This window comes from Mastigoproctus giganteus, chromosome 9, assembly GCF_048544385.1.
Source record: "Mastigoproctus giganteus isolate SK-2022 chromosome 9, ASM4854438v1, whole genome shotgun sequence".
Classification (NCBI taxonomy): Eukaryota; Metazoa; Arthropoda; class Arachnida; order Uropygi; family Thelyphonidae; genus Mastigoproctus; species Mastigoproctus giganteus.
In genome coordinates this window covers 167361261-167375653 of record NC_143583.1, presented here as the reverse complement: position 1 = coordinate 167375653, position 14393 = coordinate 167361261, and the positions used below count along the sequence as shown (strand labels likewise).

The 14393-nt window shown below is 34.7% G+C and overlaps 1 protein-coding gene across 1 annotated transcript in view; it reads left to right on the top strand.

Moving 5' to 3' along the window:
• The window catches only part of LOC150080872 (WD repeat-containing protein 46), a 210184-nt gene that overhangs the window by 91781 nt on the left and 104010 nt on the right, over positions 1–14393 (top strand). Inside the window, exons 6-7 of the mRNA XM_090380845.1 lie at positions 4989–5244; positions 10159–10294. Coding sequence (XP_090236971.1) covers positions 4989–5244; positions 10159–10294 — 392 coding nt within the window. The remainder of the gene's footprint in view (positions 1–4988; positions 5245–10158; positions 10295–14393) is intronic.

Below are 14393 nucleotides of genomic sequence, written 5' to 3'. Positions count from 1 at the left end.
ATTCTTTTAATTAAGTTTTTACTTTATTTTTAATTGCGTTGAATTGATTTTTAATTGTTCAATTGATTTTTAATTATTTTTTTACTCTATTGTAAGATTTTCGATTTTTTAATTGTTTTCATTTTAATTTCTGGAGAGTATCATACGGAAGTTTTCTACATATATTGAAGTAAACTTCTCTTATTCTTTTACAAATATTGATATCAACATAGAATGCATTAAGCATTACAGCTCTGGTTCATACTAACAAGTTTATTATATACAATCAGTCCTCGTATAGCACGATAGTTGTGTTCCTAGAAACCCTCGTGCAATGCAAAATCTTGCAATACAAACAACAGGCCCTATGGGAAAAATAGGGTTAGGTGCTGACCACCCAAGATTGAACACACATTTGTAACCAAAACATTTCCAAACACAATAAATAATCGTAATAAAATACGTAAGTATTTTATTACGACTATTACGTAATAAAATATTGCTAATGCTTTTGCTTCTATTGTAAGCAAACTTGGTTTTTTTTTTTTTGATTTTCTATCCAAACAGGTGATAGCCGTTCCATCTCTTCCGATTCTTTGTGTATTAATCTAATGGATCTTAATTACACTTTGAGTTGCTCCTGCTATAAAAGTTGTTTTAATTTTCTCTGCATTCTTTGTAATTCTCGGCGTTGCCTCATTTAGGTCTGTAGCATGTGTAATATCACATAGGCTTTCATTTCGCTCAAAGCGTTTCACAATTTCATATTTTTCTCTATCGACAGAGGTGGATGGGCCATAAGGCTTACCGGGGAAACCCCGGTGGGCCAGAGGTCAGTGTGATTTTGGCCATAAACCATAATATGAGGCCACTATAAATTTTCCTGGGTAAGAATTTTTGACCCAGTCCGCCTCTGTTTATCGATATTGCTTTTCTTTTTCTCTCTGAATCTGCAGTGTCTTCACCAGGACACTTCCTTTTCAGACCTTTTAAGTATTTTACTCATTTTTAGGGAATAAAGCACAATTACAAAATGAGAAGGCATGCTTGATACACATAAACAAAGCCGCGCGCGTGTAGCAGCTGAATAAACAACACCGTAAAGGCAGAGATACACTATTAACACCTCATATTTTACTAAAGCACATTTCTAGGGGTTACTGCCATAAAACAATAAAAACAAAATCTGTTATAAACTGGTAGTAAACTTTATCTAATTGCATTTGCGATAATACCAATAGCTGGAATTGTGTGAGTTTACCTTATTATGGTGAAATGTGTTTCCCCTTCGCTGATATAGAAAGCATAAATACATTTTCAGAATCTTCTCTTCATTCCTATCATGTTGTATTCGGTTGGGGTGATTCTGCATTTGACTGCCATTTCTTGTAAACAAAGGCGAATCATGCATAAGCGAATTCGGTTCGTGTTATATAAGATATCGTTTCCCTATTTATAAATCGTATATGATGGAATTCGTGTAGTGTGAACACGTGTTATACGAGGACTGACTGTACCTATATTATAAATTGGAAACTAAAATGTGAGGGGGAAAAATCATGCAGTATGAAATAATTGCACACTTAACTGTGTGGAAACCTTATAAAAATTGAGGACATTTTAATTATAATTATTAATACTTACTAGAGGGCTTTGTCCCCTGCTCGCTTTGCTCGCCAGCCCTTGCACACACTTTATTACATAAAATGTAGAGGTATGTCAGAGTAAAATCTAAGTCAAATCTTTTCTACGTAAAAGACACACCTGTCGAAACGCACTGATCGATATCTAATCAGGAAATGACCTATGTAATTATTTATCTGTGCATTTGTAGTGATGTAATTGCCCCACCCACTTGTACCATGTGACCTGCATTTATCTTTTCCCATTGGCTACCCCACCACACAACATTCTCAAAGTGGAATAAATATCGCTATGTAATTATTTACCTGTGTTTACATAGGTCATGCATGAGGAATATTGTTGCATCCGAAAGAGCAGGACTAAAATATTTGGTAAAACTCCAGATCTTGGGTACTAGTCCATATTTCAACAGACAGGAATAAAGCTGTGATTGGCAGGTGCCACTCACTGCTTTCCCCACCCACTGTCCTCCTAGGTTGATATGTCTAGGGTGTTTATCTTCCCCACTTGCCTCTGTTTTAAAATCGGGAACTCGTTTTGCGATTTAAAAACAACGGGATGGGGGATAAACACCCTACCCAAGCTAAGAATCCCCTTCGACGACACAAAACACCTTCAAAGTAATCACCCAATCACAGAACGCGACCCTACAATCACTCCGTTCTACGCCCATGCCCACTGCGCGGGGACAAGTGATACCCAAATAATAGATTTTAGCCAAATATTTAACCAAAATATTTACAAAATACTAAATTACAGCATTTACAAATATACAAACTATATCGGGTCCCTTCATCAGCTGACATTACAATGGAACATCAAATGATGCCGGGCGTGGTCATGTATTAGACAATGAAGCACGTGCACGAGGTTGGTGAACATTACAGAGGCAGTTGTCTTTCATTGGAAGACAACAATGTAGTTATTTGTAGTGATGTAATTGCCCTGCCCTCTTCTCCCATTTGGCTAGAATGAATATCACTAGGGGGAAAACTTTTTTTTAATGTATAGAGAAATATTATTTTTAGTTTCTGAGAACTTTGGCCATAAGTTTTAGAGAACATTATCTTCCTCATCAGTAGCAAAACAGAAGAATTACTAGCAGAAAATAATTTGAACTTTACCTAATACATAGACAAAAATGTAATGGCTAAAAAACTGATCTGCAGTCCTCTAAATAAGAAGCACTGATATCATCCCAGGGACTGAATGTGAAGTTCTAACTTGGATCATGAGGTGAGAGGTTGCAGTTGTTGAAGGCAGAGGAATGGGTATAATTTCCTTGATGAAGATTAGGACAGTTTAAGGTGCTACATGGCCACTATCAACTGGACAGTTAGCAGAGTGAGGATGAATACGTTATAATTATGGAATACCTTTAAAGCAATTGTCACAGAAGCTGTGAATGCATAATACCATTCAGAAAATATAGTACAAGGTGGACATTGACATGATAAATATAGAGCTGACCAGTTTAAGAGAGCAGAAAAAGATGGCATGGGAAAGATAAAAAGCATTAAAAAAAGTACTGAAGCCTATAACAGCTATAAGTTGATCTGTAATACTCCCACAGAAAAAGTTAGGCTAGTTAAGACTGATTGTGAGAAATCAATGGCTAAGAGAATAAAAGAATGGGAACAAATTTTTCATGTGTGCAAATACAAAGAAGAAAATAACTAATCAGGTTGGATTAGTTACCCAGTTGACGTTTCTGATAAATTGAACACATGCTTTGTGTTGATCATTACAAACAAAAGCACTTCATAGTGAGGAGAAACTATGTGAGTGAAGCCAAGCAGTAAAAAACCAATTCATTATTGGGAAACATTGACCAGCATCCTTTTGGTTTGACCTGGTAGGGTGGGAGGGAGAATGAGAGATATCAACCTAAAAAAGCATGGTTAGTCCAAAAAGCTCTCTAGAACCAGTTAAAGTATGTTTACACAGTTTTCTCTTCATATGAATCAAAGATAGTGGTTTAATCAAATCAGCATTTCATATACAGCATATTATTAGATTGAAAACAAAAAAAGTAGCAGATCCATAAATTGAAAAATTCTAGATTTCCGCTTCCTAGACAGGTATTAACTAAGTGTGGTTTAATTCGTGAAGAATCCCTGAATTTTGGAACAGGTGACAACCCTTTACTATAGTTATCTCTCGACTTACTTATTTTTAAAGTGATCTTATTAAAAAACATGGTGTAAATTAAATGTTGCTGACTTTTTAAATCAAGACTTCAGGAGACTATGTCCCTTTCTGCTGATGATGAAGGGCATTTGAATAAACATGTGGGCTCTGGGATATAAAGGAATATGCAAGAAGCAATAAGCCTCTTTCCCACTGAGGAAAGAAGCCTGTTGCTACATGAATGGTGTCTCCCAATTTTTCCCACAATTCTTTTTAATCCATTGATGTCTGTTATGGCTACATATATTTAATTTAACTTGTTAACTGTCTGTTTAACTGTTAAATTGTATTGTAAAATATGATCTGTGGAAAACGATGTAGCCAGTTTCATGGCCTGGCTACAGCTGGTAAAATGTTTCAATTTACCAGCTGTAGCTAGGCCAGATAAAAAAAAACAACTTGGAGAAATAAATATGAAATCAAAATTTTAAAAGTTACTAGCAACTTAGGTAGACCCCTAGATAACAGTGTTTTTCTCTTGAACAAGAAACCTTAGCCCTCAGTCTAAGCAGAATATTTCTCCATGACTGAAATAAGACATAGGTACTGCTTATGAATTTTGATTTTATTTCAACTATTGTGTTAAAATATCCTTGCAATCCTACAGCATTGTACTGGGAAATGGATTGCTTTATTAATTATAGTTTAGGTATATTAAAATATTGTGTTTTCCTCTTTGTCCCTTTTAAATTATAGCCTATTTTGCCTCTCTTCCCCTTTCACATGCTCTGGCACTATTATTTTTCTTTATCTGGCATACTATGGCCACAGATGCCGATACTTCTATTAAATCCCAAAACAAACAAACAAACAAACCAACCATTCTTTATGGTTAGTTTATTTGACTTTGGTTTTTACCAAAATTTAACTAAATTTTAAAATTTTGATGATGCTAGTCTAAATGTATGAATATGACTATTTCACATTTTAGAGTATCAGTGCATGCTGGAGTGGGAGATGACATTTTACTAATTTTTAAAACTGAATATAAATAAAAGGATATCTTTATATTCAGATATATAATTGTACATTTTTATCCATTTCCAAAGTTTCATTGATGAATAACTTTTATCTTATTTTCTTATTTGTGTACTTAAGGAGTTAAATTTTTGCTTATAATATAAGGTATGAATTAAACTTTCATTATTTGTAATATTTTTATCTTTGTGTTATAGACATCTATTACTGGGTGGTAATAGAGGTCATGTGGCTGCATTAGACTGGGTTACTAAGAAATTGATGTGTGAGATAAATGTCATGGAGTCTGTTCATGATGTACAGTGGCTTCATATGCCAACAATGTTTGCTACAGCCCAAAAACAATGGGTATATATATATGATACCCAGGGTATGGAACTTCACTGCATCAAGAAACTAAATAGAATTCTAAAAATGGAGTTTCTTCCTTATCATTTTCTATTGGCTACCTCAGTGAGTAACATTTATATTGCTTGATTTTGAATTTAAACAATTTCTAATTTTTAGAATAAAATCATTTTAATATTTTGGAAGGCTTTAAAGCAAATATTCCATAGACCATGTGAGAAAAGAGGAAATACTTTTCATATAGTTTATTAATATTTCTGTGTTGAGAAATGTTCAGTTTTTGCCAACCCAGAAGTTAATTTATTAAAATATAAATTTCCTGTGAAAGTATTTCTTCTTTTCACATACTTTCATACGTCAATGCTTAATGTCCTTCTCTAACCACATTCCATTTATGATTTAGTTGGCCTGTGTGTTTAACCTAACTTCTCCTTTATAAACTGGGTACTATAAGATATGTTGCTTTTATTTTTCCTAATGCGTTAATGCTAAATGAAGCTATATGCTGCTGTTGTTGTTGTTATTTGGTTTTTAGGAGCATTTGCAACTAAGGCCATATTGCTCCAGGATATGCGGTGGTCATTTCCTGACCTTTCCGCTATATGCTGCATTGTAATATAATTTTGGCAGGTATCCCAGTATTATGTACTGGGATACCTTTGTGGATGGTTGTTGAATTACTTTAGGGACTGCCATGGTGGTTGTGTGCATATCATCTGGTTAGAATCCTATGTGTCAGTTTTCCTTTCTTTTTTTTGGGAAACAATGAATTTAAGATAACATACCAAAGTTGATAATTAGCTTGCCAAGATTGCCATTATGCTGTACACTGAGCAATGTATTTAGGCTATATATGTTTTAAAATGTACTTAAAAGTTTTAAATGTATTTTTCCTGCTGTAGAAACAAGTTGTATAAAACAGAACAGAAACGAATTTGCAAGAGTGTTTGTGAACCACCTACCTTGATCATGTAAAAATGTGGAATCGAAGCCAAAAAAAATGAATGGAACCAGTGTGTTATTTGGATTGTCAAATTTTTTTTTTTTTTTTTTTTTGTAGTGCAGGAAATTCTGAAACTTTGTATCTTGATGTAAGTTTAATTTCACATTTTAAATATCTTGGATTTTTTTTTCCCCCAGTGAAACAGCTAAAAAGTACATGGACATGGATTTTTCCCTTAAAAAGAAAAACTGCAAAAATTTTGACACGTTGGGTTTTGACCAACTTGGTTTATTTGATGTGGAATATTGGAATAAGTGCTATAAAGCTTGCTGAAATGTAAGGTTTTACACACACGTACACACTGGCGACTGAACCTATAAAAAACATAAGAGCTTATTGAAAGGGGTCCAAAGTTTGGCAACCTGCTTGATGAGATATGCAAAAGGAAAGACTTCAAATATGTGGGATACAGAGCCTGGTAACTAGGCAACTTAGAGGGGACCTGATTCAGGTCTGTAAGGCTCTGAGAAGGAACAATAAAATGAATGGAGCTGAAATTTTCACTGTTATAAATGATACCAGAACTAGGTTCCATAAATTGAAATTATGAGGAAAAGGTTGACTTTATGGGTGGTTGTGGTGACAGCTTGGGGAAATCCAAATACAGTGGATTCCGGTTATTTGGGCCACCAGTTAATCGGGGCAGCTGTTTATTTGGGGCAAATCTTAAAAAACAGAAAATAGCCAGGGTTTACTTCACTTAATTGGGACAGCATGCCGTTTAATCGGGGCAAGAGACCACAGCACTGGAGATTACCCTACGATTGTGTCCGACGGTACCACGTGGTTCGGTCGAAATTCTGGAGGTCACAACCATAAAACAATAAAAACAATTAGCAGTTACCTGTTTATTGGGCTTTTCTGTTAGTGAAATCTATCATAAACGGACAGTAAACTCGATCTTACTGAATTTGCAATAATGCCGACAACTGGAATTCTGTGGGTTATTATGGTGAAATGTGTTTACACTTCCATGAAATCTTCAATCATATAAAAAAATTAATTTTCAGAATCTTCTCTTCATTCCTATTTTTAAAGCTTTGTAACTTGTTACTCCGGTCTCACTTGCGCATATTGTGTTACTTGCAATTTGTGTGTGCCGTTTTCTTTGTTATTGATTGCTTATCTTTTTACTGTTTTAAATTTTAATCCCCACCCACAAATGTCAGTAAACAGAAATGTCAACTAGTTCGATGTACATATTAATTATTCCAATTATAACGTATATTCTTCCGATTTTCACGTATCATTTAAATTTTTAATTGATAAGGTAATAAAGGGTAAATTTGTGCTTAATATATCTTTGCTTTTATAGCCTGTGGATAATATTCCTCCTATTTTCGCTAATTAGAATCAGTATGACACAGGTCTTTGATTGCTCATGTTGCTCATTTATATTCCCTTTTGTGAATAGGAGGCACATTTGCACACCTCCAATCTGTAGGAACCTCCCTGAATCCAAGGATTATCTCATAATTATGGCCAAGGGTTTGCTTATTTACTTTTAGCTTCAGAAATTTCTCTTCCACTTTTATAACAAAATCATTTATTGCCCAGTTATAACTTAGTGTACATCCGGTGTTCCCATTCCTAAATGCTTCCTCACACGTGAATGTAGATGCAAAATATTTATTTAGTTTGTCAGTAATTTGAACAGGATCATTGATAGTTATGCCATTCATATTTAGTGGAGCAGTGTTTTACCTCCCTTTCCTTCTAGTGTTAACATAAACAAAGAATTTTTTGCTACTTCTTTGCATTCTTATCCAAGGACTTCTCATAGTTTTCCTTATCTTGCCTAATTCCTTTAGTGACCTGATTACAGACTAGTTTATACTTGCTGCAAATTTCATGTCCCCTGTTCATTTGTAATCATCCTATGCATTTTAATTCTCTACCAGTAGTGCCATTAGTTGATCTTACATACATTTAGTTTTAAGCCTTGAACGGTATCTCTTTGTTGGTATAAAAGATTAGTAGCGTTTATGATTACATCCCCAAATGCATCCCAGTCTGATTTCTGGACTGTAGCAGAGTTCAACAGTACATCAATTTCTGGATAGATTCCATCATCCCCAGGTGCTTTATTTACTTTTAGTTTCAACAGTTTCTCTTTTGTTTTCTTCTCAGTTATCCCAAGGTCATTTAGCTCCCAACATGGTACACTTTTGGAATCTTCATCCCTGAGGACTAATTTTGTGAAGTGCCACTAATTTATAATAATATTATAGATCTATTTTTTATCTATATATACCTTATCTTCCAACATGTATTGGTACACTAAATGAAAAAACATCGGTTGGGGGATGCTTTTCACAAGTGTGTAGATTGCATTTAGATCTGGGCTGCTGGAAATAACAGGGTTCACTATATTATTATCCTCAAACCACTAACCATGCTTTATGACATGGAGCATTTGTTATACTGATACAAATAGCACCTTATCTGTATTCTAGCAAAGAATTGCTAAGGTAGAATTGTTTAGAATGTCCAGTGGACAATTGCATTCATGGTTTTGTCAATGACATCCAGTGGACCAACTCCAAACCACATGAAACAGGTTCTTGCCATTGTATTATCTCGGAATGTCATTGTTAGTGCAATATAATTTGGTTGAAACATTCTTTTGCCACGTACTACACCCAGATACATCTATCTGATTCCTGGACAGTCTGCATCACTTTCTGGATAGATTCCATCCTTTTAGCTTCAACAATTTCTCTTTTGTTTTCTTCTCAGTTATCCCAAAGTCATTTAGTCCTCAATTATAACTTGGTATATTGCTGGAATCCTCATCCCTAAAAACTTTTTCATGCATGAATGTAGATGTAAAATATTTATTCAGTTTGTCAGCAATCTGAACAGGATTATCAATAGTTATGCCATTCTTATCTAGTGGGCCAATATAGTGTATCCATTTCCTTCTAGTGTTAACATGAGCAAAGAATTCTTTGCTACTTTTCTTTGCATTCTTAGCCAAAGACTTCTAAATTCTTTCTGAACACTTCCAGTTTAGTTCTGCCTTCTCACAATCTGCCCTATTCTCCCTAGTGACTTGATTTTAAACTAGCTTATACTTGCTGTAGCTTCCTGTGTCTCCTAATAATTTGTAATCATTTCATGCATTTTTCTTTTCTCTCAATAGTCTTGTTAGTTTGTTGTACATACATTTAGTTCTGAGCCTTGTATGGCATCTCATAATTGGTGTAAGAAGCATAGTAGCTTCTGTGATTACTCCCTGAAGTCTTCCAGCTTAGACTTTACAATTGTTATCATCATCAGTTGGTGATGAGGATGTTAACAACTGTAACGACCACTGTAGTTGCCTTTACAAAAGCAAAATCCCTTCTCTTTACCCTCGATAGTAATTATCTTTAAGTAGATCCCACATCAATATATTATGATTACTGATACCCTAGTAGTTCTTTTATCTGAATATCCTTACTACATGAAAGGTCACTGCTAATAATCAGACCAAGGTTATTGCTTTCTCTTGCTACCTCTCTAACATGCTGGTGTAGAAATAGTCATCCAGTAAAGACATTCTTGTGAAAATTAAAACCTTCCCTTTAACAGCATGTCTTTAGATATATTCTACATTCTTATTAGATATGTCTAATGTCTTATAAGAAGCAGTCATCCAATCATTCTAGAAAATTGCTACTGTGCAAAGTATTCACAAACAAGAAGCCACTATAGTCAGATTGTCATTTAAATTAAAATTAAAAATAAAGGGACTGGTTTATTTCAGTCATTATTTTATTTTTATCTATTATTTATGTATTTATTTAAAAAAATTACAATGTTTTCATTGACTATTAGTGAAACAAATGTTACTGACTTGATGATCAGTAATCTTTGTTTCAAGAGTAATATTGGATTAAAATAAGCATATGCCAACTTGATTGGATTTTTTTAATATATTTATTATATTTATAAAATATTTATCACAGTTAATTAAAATAATTGTGTTATTATCTGTTGAACAGCTATTTTCATATTTTTAATTTTTTCAGAGTGAGAAGGGATTTCTTTGTTGGTTAGACATTTCTATAGGTCAAATGGTCAAGGAGACATACACCAAAGCAGGCCGCCTGGATGTGCTTACACAAAATCCAAATAATGCACTTTTAATAACAGGACATCCAAATGGTATGGACAATTAAGTATTGCCATCCGGTGATGACTAGTACTTTTATTGTAAATATTTAGTCATTTCTTAATTTTAATGATCTTAATCAAAGCACATTAATTGTGCGACATTCACTTTCAAACCATCATTATTAGCATTTGTTTATGTTAGATTAAAATACATGAATTACTTTCAGTTTTTTAAATATTGTGGTGGTTCTGACATTTGCTGATTAGCATTATTTTTCTGCCCATTTTCTTCATGCCTATTAACATTAGTTACCTTAATAATAAGTGATGAGCATGAGTAAAAAAATTGAATTGCTTGGTTTTGCCAAAATATTATTTTATTTTTTTTTGCCAAGGAAATATAAATGTGAAATTCATATTTTATTTATTAAAATTAGTTATCTTTGTAATAAATAAGAGAAACTCTGAGGGGAGGGGGACAAAGAAAAAGGAAAATTAATTATCTTAGCTGTAGTTCCCAACTAAACATTTTGTACATTACTTATTGCGTGTGTTGTTTACATACAAGCATATTTCTGCATTTTTGCACTTTAGCATAGAGAGAAATACTTAATGTTACCTGTGCAGACATCCACCAGTTTTAAAGGTATATTTCATGTTTCCATATAGTGCACAGAATAAGCTCAAAGAAACAATATAAATGTAGATTATTTGGTACCAATACTACATCATATTGGGGAATGAATAAAGTCATCCAGGACATCTTAAAGGTACAGTTAGGTAAATAACTGTACTTAAAAATACAGTTATTTACCTAGATTCTAGTAACACCACAGGTTATTATCCAACATAGTTTGTATGGGAATGAAAATAAAAACTTATACTTATTGTTCCTTCATTCAACTTCATTCTTAAAAATTATATCAAAAGTATCTTTATGATTTTTTTCAAAAAAATTTACGTAAGTCCGAAGTTATGTAACCTGGGCTTACATAAGTCAGGAACAAGTTTTAAGTATAAGTTTTTATTTTCATTCCCATACAAACTATGTTGGATAATAACCTGTGGTGTTACTAGAATCTAGGTAAATAACTGGAGTTAACATTTCATTTTCTGCTTTAGAAAATTCTGAAGAAATATTCAACAACATGTGTTTGAGACAGGTGAACTATGTGGAAGCACTTTAGAGAAATCTCCACAATGTTCAAGCTACGTGGACTGTGTCCCGTTGGCTATTTCTTCAGAGAATTACACTCTAGCTCTTTGTCTCTACATCTTTTCTTACTGGATTGTAGAATCAGTTCAGTTTTGTTTGAGACCAAAGTGGGAGGTTTTGTTTGCATCTTGTATGTAATATTTGTTACACATGTCGGTTTATTGTGGTGAAGTTGAAATTCACGTTGTCCTACCATTTTCAACGACTTCGCATCAAACTATCATCGTGTAGTGCGAGCTTCATTTGCATATGGGGTGCTTGGGTCATGGAAGACAACAGTCGGTGGATTTTTGGCTGGCTGCTGTAAAGGGATAAGTATTTTTAATTTTTACTGTATTCTTCGTTAATTAACATACAGCAGGCCCTGCTGTTATAATGCGGTTTTCTCTACGCTGATTCGCTATAATGCTGTTCTTATATTATAACCCATATCTCACTCTAACGCTGTCACAACTCACTATAATGCTCTTTACCAGTGTACAGATTGAATTTTTGGCATGTTTTACGAAAACGTTTCATCTGATGTAGTTGATAGCTTGAAAATGAATAGAAAAGTTTCCCACGCTAATTTAGTTGGACTATGGTGACTTGTTATGCAGTTCCGAGATCAATATTTTAAAAAATTATCAAGTATATTGCTTGTAATATTTGCATTATATGCATTTATCCGAAGTCTAGTCATCACTCGGTACAGGTTTAGACATCGTCCGTAATGGACAGTTTACTCGAACACTGTATCATAATTAATGCAATGCAGTTACATTTTCGAAGATTAATAATGGCGGATAAGAATTAAAAAGGAACAATGTCTGGACGTGGTACGAAGCCTACTATGGTAAGAAAACATACTGAATTTGAAAATTAAATTATATGTTTTGAAGCGAATTGATTCCGTTCAACGACAAGTGGATGTGTGCAATAATTTAGGACTGGCAGGTTCAACTGTAAGAACAATTATAAAAAATAAAGAATTAATTTTAGCAGTGGGGAAGACAGCTGTTCCACTGCAAGCAACTAGGCCAGCTGTTATATTGAAATGGAGAGACTTCTAAACAATTTTATTGAAGATAATCATATCCAACCCACAATTTCGTTTGATAATCTATATGATGCTCTGAAGCCTATATGATGATCTGAAGAAAGCTCACCCTTAAAAAAAAAAAAAAAAAACCTTGCCATGCTTCAAAGCAGCGAAGAATCGGTTGACTTTATTGTTGGGTGGTAAGGCTGCGGGGATTTTAAAGTAAAACCCCTTTTAGTTTACTAAAAGGGGTTTTACTTTAAAAATTGACCAAAATGACAAAAACTCAACATCCCAGGGCCATTGGATTAATAAATTCATGATTTTAATTGGCATTTTAAGTTTAATTTTGAAAAATAGTTACTTACCACATAATTATATACATATGTAACGGAGAATATTTTATATGTACAGATTTTTAATATTAAATATTTTGACCGACGTTTGTGCATCTTTTCACTACCGTTTATTATTGATTAGGAAATTTCTAATTCCTAATCAATATTATTGATTAGGAATACATATCTATTACTGACTCACAAATACATATGTTACATTATGGGAATACGGTGCTCGCTTAGCACTCTGTTTTTTGGGAAAAAATTATCAGTGTTAAGGCGCCAACTATATTGGTGCCAACTCCTGGTGTTGGTGAAACGGAAATCATGAGCTGTGAAGCAAAGATCACAGACTAGCGAGAGTGCTGTGACTCGGGGGAGAAATGAAGGGAGCAATTCTCCAACGCATCAGTCTCAAAAAATATGTGAAATGTTTCCTATCTTTCTAAAACAGGACATGATCTAGCCAAGGAGGATGCCTTTGTGTGTGCTAGGTGTCTAGAGTGTCAAGAAATTAGGCGGCAACTCAGCATTCTGATGGGCGTCTATGTGAGCTTGAGGTGTAGGGTAAATGGCCATCAAGCTCTCAGCTGCCCAGCTCAACGACAGAGCTCACTCCTATGCATCAGGCAACATGGGGGCAATCTCCAAGGCAGAATGTGCTGGTCCCCAAGGGATTAGTTATTGTTAGTGACTATTGTCAGGGAGACAGGGAAATATACTATGCAAGAAGGATAGGTGGAACAGGACCAGGGTATGTCTTCCAGGGGCAAACGTTGATGACAGAGAGCAGATATCTTTTAAGAGCACAAAAGGTGATGTTGTGCACGTTGGAACTAATGACATTAAGAGTAAGAGATCTGCAAATTTATTCAACAAGTTCAGGTCAAGTACGATGTTGAAAAAAAGTCTCGAGTTAGGGTTCAATGTGAAAGTGTCTGCAATTCTGACCAGACACAATAGGGGGGAGTATATGATGAGAGCCTTGTTGATCAATTCGGCCCTGGAAAGATTGCGCAAGGCTCAAGGGGTAGAATTTTTTTCAGCCTGGTCTGTGCTTGTTGACAGGACAGACTGCTTCTACAGGGATGGGGTACACTTAAATAGAAATTCTGCAAGAATATTTGCTGATGCTATCGAGGCAGTGTTAGGTGGGTCGGGAAAACTGCTAGCTTGCAGCGGTTACACAGACTAAAAGGTTAACAGTGCTGCAGGCAGATTCAAAAGTGATTCTTGCGCTGGTTCTATTAGAATGAGAGGCAGCCTAGAAAGCAAGGTAATGGAGATTTCCAAGACTGCTGGTAGTCATAGTGGAACAAGTAAATACATGGGCTGTGTTAGGGTAACTAAGTGTAGGAACAGGTGCATGTTAGCATTAGCATTAGTAGAGGCTATGATGCAAGAAAGCAAGCTTATGCAGCATCAGCCAAAAAAAAAAAAAAAAAACCCACTTCCACTTCACCCCTCTGTTCGTTCAAAATACCTGTCCAGCTGAGCCTTAAACTTATTTAGGCTATCAACCTCCACCACAAGGGATGGCAGTCTGTTCCACCAACCAACCACCCGCTGGCTAAA